The sequence below is a fragment of the Pelobates fuscus genome, chromosome 9, assembly GCF_036172605.1.
Source record: "Pelobates fuscus isolate aPelFus1 chromosome 9, aPelFus1.pri, whole genome shotgun sequence".
NCBI lineage: Eukaryota > Metazoa > Chordata > Amphibia > Anura > Pelobatidae > Pelobates > Pelobates fuscus.
Genome location: NC_086325.1, coordinates 98,234,927 through 98,248,197, shown reverse-complemented (window position 1 = coordinate 98,248,197; position 13,271 = coordinate 98,234,927). Strand labels below are relative to the sequence as shown.

At 41.0% G+C, this 13,271-nt stretch overlaps 1 protein-coding gene across 2 annotated transcripts in view; it reads left to right on the top strand.

Moving 5' to 3' along the window:
* Positions 1-13,271, top strand: part of KIF4A (kinesin family member 4A) — a 60,205-nt gene that overhangs the window by 30,648 nt on the left and 16,286 nt on the right. Inside the window, exons 14-17 of one of the 2 annotated variants that reach the window (XM_063432190.1) lie at positions 9,152-9,226; positions 9,773-10,053; positions 10,808-10,952; positions 12,121-12,231. In XM_063432190.1, the coding sequence (XP_063288260.1) occupies positions 9,152-9,226; positions 9,773-10,053; positions 10,808-10,952; positions 12,121-12,231 (612 nt within the window). Of the gene's footprint in view, positions 1-9,151; positions 9,227-9,769; positions 10,054-10,807; positions 10,953-12,120; positions 12,232-13,271 lie in introns of both variants that reach the window. The other variant, XM_063432189.1, reaches the window with a different exon arrangement.

Genomic DNA, 13,271 nt, shown 5'->3' with positions numbered 1-13,271 from the left:
TGCTAAAGAAGGGTTTTTGCCGAGTTGCAGGATGTGGTATGATGGGGAGTTTTTATTTTTAATCATAAGAGGCAAGTGCAGCATAAACTTGTAAGGAAAGGAAATGCAGGGAGGCCGCGCTTTCAGGAGGCACTTTATTTATTATTTATAAACTTGTAAGGGTTAGTCCATTGCAAATGATCCAATATTTGCAAAGATGCTTAAAGGACCACTATAGGCACCCAGACCATTTCAGCTTAGGTCCATCTAGGTTTAACCCTTTTTGCTGTCTTTATCTATGGGTTAATCCAGCCTCTAGTGGCTGTCTCATTGACAGCCGCTAGAGGTGCTTCTCACTGTGAAAATCACAGTGAGAAGATGCCAGCGTCCATAGGAAAGCATTGAGAAGGCTTTCCTATGGACTGTCTGAATGCGCGTGCGGCACTTGCCGTGCATGCGCATTCAGCTGATGACGGCGAAAAGGAGCAGAAGAGTTCCCTGCGCCGAGGGAGCCAGGTGGGGGAAAACAGGTAAGATTTAACCCCTTCCACCCGCTAGAGCCCGGTGAAAACAAGTGTTTTCATGGCACTATAGTGGCCCTTAAAAATAAAAAAAGATGTTAAAGGTTTTTAGTGTTGTGTTTTTTTTTTTTGTTTTTTTTTTTTAATTACCTTTTTTTTTTATGTATTGGTATTGCAAAACCGCTGGTTTTTAAATTATTTTACCGTGTTTAACCACTGCGGCCTCCTTTGTGTCTTGGCACACAACAAATTGTCGTTATACAAATGTTTACAGAAACCTCTCTCTGCTATGGATGGTCCTAGCTCCTTAGACAAAAGCTGACCTTTAGAGCATATTTACAAGATACATATATGACTGAGAGATGGGAGAACATAAACACAGACTGAAAATGTTTTAAAGCAATTCAGAGTGCACAATTAAAGGGACACTATCTGCACCCAGATTTTGCATTCCTAACCCTAAAGAATCCCTTGAAAGTGTCAGTCACACAGTTTTATGCTGAGTGATTACGTTGTTAGTCTGAGTTATGTCTTACCCCTTTTTTCTTTCATTTTTTTTTAGATGACTACAGCATTTGACTGAATCTGTATAAATCTGTTTTTTTTTTTTTGTCATTCTTTGTTTTATTGAGGCATATTCGGTTACGGGTACCGAATAAAGAAGGGGAGACAATAATAATTTGTACAAGTTGGGGGTTTCACAGTGTGATACATATTGTCTTATAAAATCGTCAGCCTCTTTTTATGTAAATAACAGGCATATATTAACTTTGCTAATAGAACCTTAAACAGTACTTTTCTAGGCAAACTTATTACAATAGAGAGTCATCAGGCTATATAACATTGTAGACCCATTTGAGATGATTAAATTTGCTGGTTAAACATTTAAGAGGATTGCCTGTTAGGTGGCTATCCTGGAACTCCATAAGGGGATAAACCATTTGCAAGGGGATAAACCATTTGCAAGGGGTTGTTGCTTTAAACGTGCGTCCATTGGGGGTTAACTGTATGGCTGTGTGAGTGTACTAAGAGCGTTCGTTTACAATATATTGGGCTCACGACAGGTGTGCAGTTATGTATAAGGCGCCCCTGAGTGCTAGGCTATGTAGATTGGGCATATGCCCTGATTCACCTTATGTGTAGAGTAGTCTGGAGGGTCGTGGCGTAGTTCCCATATGAAATTGGGAAAGAACTTAATGTAGTATATATAATAGCAGAATCATACTAGTAGCTGTTGTACGACTATACATGGCGTTACGGCTATTGTGTGTGTCTTGAGGTTTACCCCCCTTGAGCCGACCCAGAGCCAGATTCAACCTATGTCCATAGGGGGTACCATGTAGGTTGAGGGGTTGCGCTGCCCAGATTAACGTTTTAGTTTCAATGAGAGAGAGGTATACGGATATTCTAACCATATGTGACCTTGTTATGAGCGCGGTTCCCTAGGTATGGTTGTGGTTACCAACGCGTTCCTGTCAGTTAAGCAAGGGGCATGGAACTATCAATACACCCACATCACAATTCATCTTATGCCTTGATCTTATGCCTTGTGAAGCCCCCTGCAAAGACAGAGGCTAACTATCCTGGTTGGGGCGTGTGTAAAGGATTGTCCTCGCCAGGTAGCCAGGTATAGTACTAATTACTCACAGGGCGCAGGAAGATTTTCACTGTATATCTAAACATAACATATTGACTCTGTATACAAAATAGCTAAGTCACTGCGTATGGGTCGAGAAAAAATAAAATAAGACATAAACATAAAACATTACAGTAGTAGAACATGCACAAATTTGGGGTCACCCAGGCTGGAGTAGATACGTGTGTGGAGTGACTATTGTTGGTGGAGATCACAGCATATGTACTTAGGGCAGACAATAGCTGGCTAGACTCTATAGTATGTTATTATCTGTATATTACACTTATATACTGCTAGGAGAGAAATAGTCCGTGGAGGGACAAATCTCCAGTTTAGAAGGATTGGGCTATGTTGTCAGGCCCTGTGGGTAGAATAGTCGAAAGCAAGCAATTGCGTTACTGGTTAGGGTAGGGCTTCAAGTGGGCATAGGGAGTAAGCTGCTGTGACCCGGCACACACAGTCAAGGAAACATTATTAATGAGAGATCCGCACAGGGACGACTGACTAGTCCGCCAGCGAGTTTCAGGGAGAGTCAGTCATGCCTGAAAAGATGGTTGCCATGTAGACTGGCCGTACTGGTGAGCGCGGTTCGCTGCAGTCCAGAGTTACAAATAGCGTGTGGGGTATACTTCAATCCAAGTCTCAAAAGGGCCCATCGGGGTAACTTACATGCAGTGTCCATAGGGCGTATGGTACCCGGGGAGCTGTCTTCAGGTGGTGACCGCCGCATAGGATTCAGGGGTTGAACCTCTCGGGACAAAGGGGTTTATTTTTGCCGGGTCCCAGGTCCGTGCCGGGGTGGTTGGTTGAGGAGGTTGTTCCTGGTCGAGCAAGGTCTGTTGTATGACCAGGGTCTGCAGGAGGTCCGGTGCTTCCTTCATGCCGTGCACCAGATGAGATGCCGTGTCCGTCTGTACACTGAGAGCTCTGGAGTTCCGCCAGCGGTAGGCGACACCGTGCCGTTGGAGCAGTGTGGTGAGCGGCTGAAGCGTCCTGCGCCAGGCCAGGGTGCTGCCAGATAGGTCAGCGAAGAAGGTTAGACCCCTGTTTTCAAACTGCATAGGGGTTTTACCTCGGAGGGCCGAGAGAATCGTCGCTTTTTCTTTGACGCTTCGGAAAGTGATTATAGTGTCTCTCGTGGCCGTTGGTGGCGCCTTGGGAGGTTTCAGGGTTCGGAATTGGTCAGCCGGGGTGATGGTCCTAGCCTGTTCGTGTAGCAATATGGCGGCTATCATACGCCGTACCACCTGCGGCAGGTCGGTCTCGGGTATCTCATCTGGAAGTCCTCTGACCTTTAGATTCTGCCTTCTCCTGCTATCTTCTTGAGCCGCATAGCGGCGTTCATGTATCTGGTTCTGTTTTTGCAGGTCCAGTACTGCCTGTTGTAAGGTCTTTAGGTCCTGCTGATGTCCCTGAGACGTTGTCTCTAGTGTGGTAATGTGGCCTGTCAGGCCCTGCAATTCTCCCCTGAGGGCTGTTACGTCTGCCAGTATATTCCTCTGTAGATCAGCCAGAAGCGCCTTCATGACCCCTGTGGTTACCAACTCCCCGTCGGTTCCCGCTGGTTTGGCCCTTCGTGTGATGGCCGGGGCTGTCATGTAATCCTCCTCGGCATCTCCAGAAAAATCGTCCGAGAAATCGGAACAACCGCCGTGGAGGGCCGCCATGTTAGGCTCTATTGTGCCTCGTGCTTGCCTCCACATATCGCCGATCGTCCGTTCTGAGGTATGTTTGTCTGGTCCCGGCTTTTTATTTTTCTTCCCCATCGAGCTGTACAGTAGGGGGATCTCCGACTTCGTTGTTTGCGGGTCCGTGGGTAGTTTTTTTGGGAGTTTATTCGGTTTTTCGCCGTTTGATGCACGGAGCTCAAGGTTTCTGCGACTGCTGTGCTCGGCAGTTCGGCCACGCCCCCCTATAAATCTGTTTTTATACCCATGTATTTCACTTGTGTATTCACTGGTTTTATATGTTGCAATGCTCTCTTCTTTTTGTGCATGACCTTTTAATTGTGAGTACTTTTATTTGCTATTTAAACTTTGTTTGTATTTATGTTGGTGTGCGAGAAGTTCCTCTTTGGAACTGAAAGGTTATATGGTACTACGTAAACAAATCTGCCTGGTCCTACTCCTACTGTTTTTTTTTTTTTTTTTTTAAATGTATTTTTATTTATTTATTTATTTATTTTTAAAACTTTGCTTGTGATTTGACAAAGTCTTCCCAGGGCCGGGGTCACTTTTGATGGTATTTAAAGCATGTGCTGTCCTATCCCTTTGTGTTGGAGATGCATTGACGCCTTTGGATTTGTGCACTGCAGATTGCCCTTATTATGCTCCCTGATTCTGTACGTGGCAGTATGGAAAGTACATTCAAACTATTATATAGGTGACCACAAAATATTTATATAAATGAAAATTCTCAAGATATGTTTGGTAAATTTCAGCATAAAAAAAAATCTATTTCAAAGAAAAATAAAAAAAGTTAGTCTGTATGGTGGGCACCTTAAACTGAACAAATAAGATCCCTGTTATATTAGCTATGTAAGAGTAGCAATAGTGAAGATATATACTATATCCTAAAATAACACTAATGTATAGTAACTGTTAGAAGTCTATTGAGATGTTAAATCCGCAACCTAAAGCGGCAGCATGATGCTTAGCTGGCAAATTACCGAACAGCTTATCTAGGCTATATATCCAGGGCAAATGTAATATATACCTCAAGGGAATTAAGCAGCATAACCCTTATACTGGATGTCAATCGGCTTAGTCCTGTATGGGACAGCATGCAGTATAAGTGTAAGCTCTCAAGTAGGCACAAATTCCTCTGAAGCTAAAGGGACACTATAGTCACCAGAACAACTACAGCTTATTGAATTTGTTCTGGTGAGTAGAATCATTACCTTCAGGCTTTTTGCTGTAAACACTGTCTTTTCAGAGAAAATGCAGTGTTTACATTACAACCTAGTGATAACTTCACTGGCCACTCCTTAGATGGCTGTTAGAGATCCGTCCTGGGTCATGGCTGCCTAAAATGCATCCAAACATTCAGTGTCTCCTCCCTCTGCATGCAGACACTGAACTTTCCTCATAGAGATTAATTCATCTCTATGAGGAGATGATGATTGGCCAGGGCTGTGTTTGAATTGTGCTGGCTCTGCCCCTGATCTGCCTCCTTGTCCGTCTCTGCCAATCCTATGGGGAAGCATTGTGATTGGATCAGGCCACCAATTCTGATGTCAAAAGATTTTCACAGGCGGAGGCCGCAGCTTCAGACTTAATTACAAGGGGGCTAGATAGTTGTTTTAATGGCAATATCAGTCTGCTTAATTTTGTGTGGAATATGCAGTATTCTGTTTCTGGCTGCAATAGCAGCTAGTATGCCATGAGACTTCCTTTAGTGATAAACCAGGGACCACCTGCAGATCGAAGTAAAAACTCTATTTACAGTGCACTCCTCTTCACATTAAAAGTAGTCCATTCAATGTAAACAATACACAAAATTATATCCTAACATATCTTGAGTTTTAATTTATTTTCCATATACATATTTTTGTGCTACCTGTCACCTTTACAATCGTTTGAATTTACTTTTGGCATGCATTGTACCATTTAGTATGGACAGTACCACTAACATCAATGCATTTACTTCTATTGAGAATGATGCCTTACAGATCTTGTCAGAGTACTGGGTGGTCGCTCCTTTCTACAGAAATCTAAAACTGACACATCTTCTAATCTATTGGATAAGGCTGATAAACACAATAAAATTACTTTAAAAAAAAAATCTATTCTGCGACTCTAGCAGAGTATTATTGACCTCAAAGAATCATTACAGGAATAAGGATGAGTTTAATACCCACTTTATTTTGTACTGATTGCAAGTATTGGTTGAAGATGGGTTTTTATTTGTTTTCAAGTGTTCAACGTTGCTTTTGAATTTGAAATATCTAAAACTAAGCTGGAGTTTGAAGAATTCTAACAAAATTGGGTGTCATCGACTAATTGAATACTATACATTCTAAACTTGGTTATGTTCATGCACATCATATTCTAAAAGAAGAAAGCAGACCACATACCAAAGAAAGTTGCAATTCTACCAAACGGGTAATATCTTTCATTGGATTTAATAGAAATGGGAAATCAAAAATGGATACACCCAAAAGGCTACCTCAAAGAACATACCGTATTCTAAATAACAGTATGGAACATTCTTTGGCAGCACTGTTTAGTATTAGAGGAAACTTCTTATCACAAGAAAGCTATTGAGTCGAATAATTCAAGAAGACCCAAGTGCAGATCCAAGAGAGAGGCAAGTTGAAGATATTAAGATCACGTTTCAAGAAAAGAAAGCAACTACCATAATTTTTGCATTCATTTTAAGTGAGGCTGAAGTGCTGGTTTCTCATTTTGTCTAGTTGGGCTAGACAGTCACTAGATGGGACTGGTTAGTAACAGAGAGACTCTGCTATCCTCTGTAGTCAATGCAGGAATTGAATATAGAGGACTCCTATTTTGATGTGAACGTGCCTGCATTAAAACTTATTACTGCAGAAGCAGCATAGGAAAGCTTGAATGTGCTACTCTACAATGAGCACTGGATTGGACCATCAGCAGAGAAGGCCATGCCTCATCTGTGACGTTGCTGAAGGAGAGGTTAGCAGCACCAAAGGAGCCTCAATGCTGACCATAAAGACTTTTCCTAGAAGCAAAATGTTAAGAGTGAAGAGTTGTGAACCTAGTAAGCTATCCTAACCCTTATCTGAGATGATAGAAGCGTAGTACAAGTAGTAACTGATTTACTTTAACACCTTCCCGACCACAGACTTATCAGGTATGTCTGACAAAAAGGTCCTTAAGGACTGCGGACGTACCTGATACGTCCGCTGCAAATTTGAGCGCTGGAAGCGATCATGATCGCTTCCAGCCGCTCTGATGGTATTGCAGAGAGGCATCGTGCAATACCTCTCCTTAGCCGCAGGTGATCACTACCCCTGGAGCAATCCTTTCCTGGTTACTCTACATGGCGCCCAGCAGTAAAGCAGCGCATCAGAAGCAATCGGGCAGGCCTCCGATGCTCTTCCTGTGCGAAGTGCCCTGAGGGGTCGAGGCACTCAGTGAAGATGATGAACGCTCCACAAAAACATAATTAAATAAACCTATTAATCTATTAAACACCCACCCCCCTGTCATGTGGCTCCCAAGATGGCGGCAGTGTATCATGGGGCGTCTGGAGGTGTCCCTAGCCTGCCTTATCCAATCAGAGCTTGCCCCTATAACGATTTTAGTATAACTATTGATCCCCATTTGTCTGATCAGGTCAATATTGGTAAAGGTGGTGACTGCCCCACTTTTAGTTCTTTAGACAACTCTTCAGAACATAACTTTTTTTTTTTTTTAAATTTGTATTCATAAGCCCTATTTTTTCACTTCTCCTTTTCTTTGTATTCTCTCTGCTGGCTCTATGATTTGCCAGGTCTAAAGGGCCAAGGTTTTAACGATGGAGGGAAGATGGATATTTCCATTTGTAGGGTAAAAGGTGTGGATTTTTAACTTGGCACATATTTATTAACCCCCCAAGGGCACGGCTTCATTTGTTTGTGTTTCACGTAAAGACAAACTACATATACCATCTTTCTCATTTATTGTACCAACACATGATCTATCATTTATTTTTTTAAAGGAAAAAAGGGTTTTAATTTGGTGTAATACATGTAAAACTCCTGTATAATCTAATGACATTCTGCTAGCATTTCCTGCTTCTCTATTACATTGTCTGCCTACCTTTAAGTCATCTGAAATAATCACCCCTAAGTTCCTTTCCTCAGATGTTGAGGTTAAATATTCTATACTCTGCCCTTGGGTTTTTACATCAAAGATGCATTATCTTGCACTTATCCACATTAAATGTCAGTTGCCACAACTCTGACCATTTTTCTAGTTTACCTAAAACTTGGCTTATCCCTCCTGGAACATCAACCCTGTTACATATCTTAGTATTATTCAAGCAACTATAACTGGCTACATATTTATGATGAGAACTCCCCCGCCCCATTAATAAGTTGTGTTGCTGGCTGTCCAGGCAAATAAAACTATATTTAGCCAATTCCCAAAAGTGGAAAAGAAACCCAGGTTTTAATAGATACCTGTGACTCCTCTCTACCAACTGGGGCCATTTTAAAAGCTGAGCATATGAAAGAATGGAAGTGGAGCGAAGGATCGTCCAGAAGTGAGTGTTACACGAAGAGTAACACCCACAGAGCATGATGATGGTAGCGGTGGAACAGAGGAAAAGTTTTAATCTTTATATTTTACATGGCATACACTATGTATCTTTGCGATATATGATGTATTCAATGTATATGGGGATGATTTAAGAAAAGTTAAATTTTTCATAACCGGTTCATTTTAAATGCCTTTTTATGGAACTTTTTGCAGCTGTGGCTTCCAGCACTGCAAACTGCTCATCTAAAAGTCTGGGGCCACTAAAAATGGCCTTAACTGAGAGAGGGGAGCACCAAGCATGCATTGATGCAGGATGTTCTGTGCCACCCTGCAGGCTTTAAAGACCACTTTATTTAGCATGGCATAAACCGCCATAACTGCTTTAAGGGTTTAACAAAACTGTCAATTTTTTTTATATTTGGGACAGTATGTTAAATGCTAGCAAGTAATATTAGGTGTCCTGCTACCATGCTAGTTCAATTGAAAAAAGAAAAAAAAATGCAATTATTTTTCTTTGACTTTTGTTTCTCATCCTTTTCCCTGCTCTGAAGAATAAGGATGAAAGAGCTGGGTTGGTGATCTTTGCTTAGAACTGCATGTCCTCTCAGCTGGAATACAGACTCAAATCCTGTCTCCTTAAAGTTATATTTTGGGACGACTTCTCCACCTTGCTTCCTGAAACAATATGTTTGGGTTGACTGGAACTTTGTTTTTTCCTTCTCCTGACTTTTTCAATTGTCTAGTTTCAGGCTCTGAAATTGACTCTAGATGTGGATGTTTTTATCTTTATGCAGGATGAAAGCTCTGGCATTGCTGCCTCAATGGAGGCAATGGCTGAGAATGTTATGGATACACCTGACGCGGTGGAGGTAAGTGCTTTGTGTAGAATTGCATCACATCAATGGATCATTTCCTTTGTTACGTAGAGCACTTCTATTTCTGGACATATTGTTGTGATTTAAATATGCAAAGATTTTTAGCTTTTAGAATGTGGTTTATTCCGTATGAACTTCTCCTGGTTAATCATATACAATGTTTTCATGGTTAACTGGCAATATTCACATTAGATTTTAACTTTAATGAGGCCGATCTATTGCTCTCGTTTGTGTTGCATAAATAAAAAATACAGAAGAATTGTTTAGATTACTCTCTTTCTTGGAAATTTGTTAGAGAAGTTAACTGACTTTAATATTTGTTAGTCATTGACTTGCTGAGAGTGTTGTCTTATGTTGTACAAAACATGTTGACCCTAAAACAGGGGATGATGCATGCAGTTTACTAGCACAACACTGTATGGTTATGTGACTTCAATGTGTAATTGTATTATGGTCTGTAATGCAATAGTTAACATTTTCATATACATTTTGTTTTTAATTAAATGTATTTCTTTAATTTTCTCACCTTCTGCACAGAAGGGAGTGAATGGAGAAAAACGCCCATCAGATGGCTTCACTGCTGATCATGCCCTTAGACAGGCTCAACTTTCCAAGGAGCTGATAGAATTAAATAAAGCATTGGTGCTAAAAGAAGCCCTTGCCAGGAAGATGGCTCAGAACGACAGCCAGCTGGAGCCCATTCAGGGTGAATACTTGAACAACATAAAAGCACTGGAGTCAGAAGTGGGTGCTCTGCAGAAGGAGAAAGAAGAGCTGATCCTCGCTTTGCACTCTGCCAAGAAAGATGTGAATCAAGCCAAGTGAGTGACATGCAGTGTCCTGTGTTTTTGGATGTGCATGAGAATAAGGTGATGGGTGAAGTCTGAGCTATTTATTATGATGAAACTTGTTGGCAATTTCTCCAGCTTATTGAGTCACAGCTTTAGTGATAGGCTTATACTTTTTTTTTGTTTAGCTTAGGAGACTTTAGACTTGTTGGTAATCACAAATGGGTGGTGCTGCATTTTGTTTTTCTATCAGTTTGGTAGCTAGTGTGTGATCTCCAAAATACTTTTACACTTTTTTTTTTTTTTTTTTGTCTGAACTCTTTCATTCTAATGGTACCTGCTTAGTAGAATCTAGATTAGGGAAGAAACTCAAAGGAGTGATTTAATTACTTGTAGTTTTTCTTTGTATACATTTTTTTTGTAAACCTTTAGTTTAATTTTACTACTATTGAGCAACTTCCCTGAGGACTGTTCAAGCTGGAGTTGGCCCACCTCCAATATCAATAGAAATGCATTAAAATGTATACCCAACTTTTGATGACTGCTGCAATAACAAATGATCTGCAGCTTTTACAATGATTTCTTACTAGACCAGGATGTGGCTGTAATGTTGAAGTGAATCCTATTGCTTCCCAATCCAAGTGTGTGTGTGTGTGTGTGTGTGTGTGTGTGTGTGTGTGCTCATTAGAGTTTTTTTTACTAAAAGAGTCCTAGAAACAGAGGTTGGAAGATTTGTGAGAGAAGGAACATGTATTTTCGAAATTTAAAGCATTTGATGTCTTTACAGATTGAGTGAAAGGCGGCGCAAGAGGTTGCAGGAACTGGAGGGTCAGATGAATGAGCTAAAGAAGAAGTTGATTGAAAAGTCAAAGCTTCTAAAACTTAGGGAGGCCACCGAGAAAACTGTCTCAAAGCTCAACCATGATATCCAGGTACAAATAAATGTGCTGTAAGTTATCTGTACTCTATATTTACTACTGAGCAGATAAACAAAAGAAAATGTTTCATCAAGGCAGCCGTCTAACACCAAGATTATCATTTATATAGTGCCAACATATTCCGCAATGCTTTAGTTTTAGAATGGGGATGTATGACCACAAGTAACTGACGTACAGAGTATTAGAGACGAGGGAAGAAGGCCCTGATCAAATAAGCATGCAATCTATTAAAATAATGTTAACGGTATACAGCCACTTCTTAATGATTGTTAATGTTTAGTTATTCCCTATAGCTAACCAGTATACAAATGTGAGGCTCGAGAAATAAAATTTAAAAATAAACAACTCTTTATCCGGCCACTGGCCACATAATTTTTGGTTTCCTGTTAATTGTTATAAACAGTCAGTCAACTAGAGAAAGCGTATAGAAAAGAGGATACATTTGCCGGGACTGAATTGGAGTGTAACACCAATAGCAAGATGTTTGTATGTAAACTGCATCAAATGGGGGGGAGGTTTAAGTGGCTGTCACCTTCACGAATCTCTGCAAATTTTTCAAGACCCCCAAACATTCTGGTTTGAGATATGATGGCCCAAGGGTGCAGCTAAAGATAGATATACTAACTTGAAGTTGTCCCCCATATCTGCCACCATCTTCATTGTTAAGCTCCTGGAGCTTCATCCTGCACATCAGTGCTCCCTAGACAATGTCTTGCAATCCAGGAGAAGAAACAATCACTAGCAAATGATATGGTAATTTACAAAAATTGATGGTGTAAGTTCCTCTCTTTGTCAATTCATGAGTTGGTATAAAACAGAATTGATCCTACTTTGCCTTGTTTAGTTTGACTGCTTTGGATTTTCAGTGACATTCCAATAGTCAATGTGAGTATTTTTAAGTATTCAGTCTTTATGGAAAAACTCACAGGGTTATTTACTAAAGTGAGAATTTCAAATTTAAGGCCAGAGTAGCCAAATTCAAAATGTAGCTGAACCAGTTCGGCTTTTTTTACCTTAATTGAAATTTACTTTAAATTCTCACCTAAATTTTCACCTTGTCAATATTTATTAGCTTAACACAAGTTGTAGGTGACTTGGATGACTATATTTTCTAGGTAAGGGACTGTTCCTCTTTGAGCACTTTTCTTCCTCTTTTGTTCAGTCAATGAAAGTACAGCGTGTGCAGCTTATGAGGCAGATGAAGGAAGATGCTGAAAAGTTTCGCTCATTTAAACAACAGAAAACGAAAGAGGTTATTCAGCTTAAGGAGAAGGCAAGTGTTTTATCATGGAGCTCATATGCTGCACTATATGATTTGTAATAAGAAACCTGCAGAAATATTTGCTATATTCTTTTGCACTTAGTACTGAAAAAATTGTGAAAATGAATCATGGGTATAATTTTCTTTTCCCTTCAGATTAGAGGCAGTGCTTATACCACAGGGATATCCAATCTGGAGGGAAAAAACAGGCAGGCAAATCTCCAAACATTTAAACCCTCCCCTAATTACCTCCTTTCCCATAAGTAGCAGCTCCTCCTGATCATACCCAGTTCTTTGCCTGCCTCCGGCAGGGGAGGTTAGACAGGAGGTTCTCCAGGAAGCAGGTGAGAAGGGCTGAGGCTCTGGGGGCACTGCTTCCTTCATGTCCGGGTAAGTAGCCTTTAACACGCCGGACGGCGTGGTCCCTCAAGTTTTATGTTGCCGTCTAATGCCGTGCCAGGTGCCGGTCTGACGAAGGACGCAGGCGTGCGTCGGCTGGGAAGTCCTGCGGTGGAACGCACACACAGGTTGCGTTGCGTTCCACTAGGGAGTCGCGGAGCGCTATGCGCATGCGCAATGCGAACCTTGATTCAGGCGCCAAATTTGAACTGGGCGTTCTCTTTGGTTTCAGGACTTATATGAGCATTTACCAGCAGCAACCTCTGTTTGCCAGGAGCTCTCAGATCGGTTGTAAAGAGTGTTATCTCACCTGCCCTCCAACACACTCTCAGGCCATTTAAGGTAAGACTGATTAAGTTTTTAATTAAATGGGTCCTAGCCTGAATCGATAAGGAGAAAAATTTGATTGTTTTCCCTTTTTTGTTTTCTCTTTTCAGTATGTCTAATCCGGAAAATTTGGATAAAGTTGCTGAAAAGGGGAAATGTTCATCTAAAGCCAAGCATTTAATCTGCTCTGTGTGTAGCCAACCTATGCCAGATGGTTATAAAAAGAAACTTTGCTCAGTGTGTTCTAAAGAAGCTTCAGAGGAAGCAAAAAGAACAGAAATGTCTACTTTCCTCAGCTGGTTGCAACATAGTATGCAGCAAACATT